This window comes from Gossypium raimondii, chromosome 5 (genome assembly GCF_025698545.1).
Source record: "Gossypium raimondii isolate GPD5lz chromosome 5, ASM2569854v1, whole genome shotgun sequence".
NCBI lineage: Eukaryota > Viridiplantae > Streptophyta > Magnoliopsida > Malvales > Malvaceae > Gossypium > Gossypium raimondii.
Genome location: NC_068569.1, coordinates 54,547,316 through 54,549,087, shown reverse-complemented (window position 1 = coordinate 54,549,087; position 1,772 = coordinate 54,547,316). Strand labels below are relative to the sequence as shown.

The 1,772-nt window shown below is 31.8% G+C and overlaps 1 protein-coding gene across 1 annotated transcript; it reads left to right on the top strand.

The window, feature by feature from the left end:
* Positions 1–501: 501 nt before the first annotated feature.
* LOC128041268 (uncharacterized) lies at positions 502–1,268 on the top strand. The gene is made up of 2 exons (XM_052630932.1): positions 502–772; positions 850–1,268. Exons 1-2 carry the CDS (start codon positions 551–553, stop codon positions 1,042–1,044), a joined length of 417 nt encoding a protein of 138 aa, XP_052486892.1. The 5' UTR covers positions 502–550; the 3' UTR covers positions 1,045–1,268.
* The last annotated feature ends 504 nt before the right edge of the window (positions 1,269–1,772 follow it).

The window sequence follows — 1,772 nt, the reverse complement described above, 5'->3', positions numbered from 1 at the left end:
TATATTTTTTTCTAAGCTTCTGCCAAAATCTATTTACTTGTGTCTTTAGTCTTTTAAAGTAGCACGATACTATTTTTAATTCGCTTCCAAGTCTTTAGTCTTTATAAATAATATTTAAATAAAAAGAATTATTAAAATAAAAGAAACCTCCTAACCATAAGGCTTTTGTTGTTATTCAGGTCTAAATTTTAAATAAGATGACTACTTGAAATAAAAATTGTTGGCGAAATATACATGATGGCAATAATATCCCTCTAACTAAGGAGCTTTTGTCTTCAATGTAATTAAATTATGTCCCAATATATTTTCAAAGTACCATCGGACACTCATTATATTTGAACTTTTCGTAATAAATATTAGAAATATTAAAAATGGTAAAACTAAGCCTGGGCCATATTTGATATTTACACATATAAAATAAAATGACTTTGTTACCATATTTAAATTTAAAAGTCTTACTTGTAATGCTAGAAGGTTGTGTATAAATATGTGTGTGGAGGTAGATATGAAGCAGAATAGAAGGAGAGTGAACTAAAAAAAGGAGTTAAAAATGGCTAGTCATATAGTGGTAAAAGGTGAGCTTAAGAATGGTTCTGATGACTGCCTTGCGAGCTTGACTTATTCGAATTACCAAGGTGCTCCGGTAACGATTAAAAAAGATTCATTACCCACTCCATTTGCGCAGAATATGGTAGTCGACGGTCTGTACGGAGGCCTGGTGTATGATGTTGTTAGGGTGAAGTGGATTATTCTTTGGACCACTGATTGTAAGGTATTAATTAATCAGTATATTTTTCATTTATTTTGATTTTGTAGCAGAAGAAATTAATTAATTAAACTATATATCAGGTGGCTACTAAGCTCATTCCGACCGAAAACCATATTGTTTGGGAGGATATAGTGAGCATCCTTCAGCCCTACGAGAGCTCTGACAACTTGCCCGTATCATGTGGGGGTGCATTTTCCGCAGAAGCTCATATCCATGCAAATGCAGATGGATCTCTAAACCTGACAGCACAAATCATGTGGAGCGGTTGCAAGTAAATCATATATTGCTCCATGCTTATCTCTATCGGTTTATGCTGTGTGACCCATGGAGGCTGTCTACTTCTTTATATTTATAATACTATTAAATAAATTTGACAGCCACTTCTACCTTTCCTATTCAACATTGTGTGCCTTGTTTCTCCTTTTTCTTTACTTTTCTGTAATAATATATATACACAAGATTGTGTGAATTAATAAAAAAATGTCTATGTCTGTGTCTATATCTATATCTTTATAAAAGCCTCAACTAGATACAAAAGTGTTGGGTGCAATAGTAAGGCATATTTTATTATTATTATTATTATTATATAAAATTGGTTAAATTTCAAGTTTATCTCTATATTTCACTCAAATTTGAAATTGAAGCTCTATACTTTAAGTTGGCACCTGAATTCTTATAATGTCTTTAGTTAGTCTAAATATGTTATTCTAATTAAAACGCTGATGCAATTTCAAAGGATTATTAACACCATCAAAATTCTCTACTAAATTCTAGTCAATTACAATGTAATTTTTTGCTCCTTGGATACCGAGTAAGTATATTTTTAATTTCAAAATGGCAAGCCAACAAATTTAACAAAAGAATTATAACAACGCTAACAAATGGACCTAAATTGAGACGTGAAGTCCTCTATTGATGTCACTTGAGGATCGCTCCTATATCAAGTGTGCTGTATAGAATCAATCCAGAGAGGTAAAGGAGTTGAAAGTTCAGCTGCAAGAAC

Excerpts from the sequence above, each read along its gene's own strand:
- LOC128041268 (XM_052630932.1), top strand. The coding sequence starts at position 551 with ATGGCTAGTCATATAGTGGTAAAAGGTGAGCTTAAGAATGGTTCTGAT. Across the intron at positions 773-849 it reads TTTGGACCACTGATTGTAAG|GTGGCTACTAAGCTCATTCC; the intron begins GTATTAATTAAT and ends ACTATATATCAG.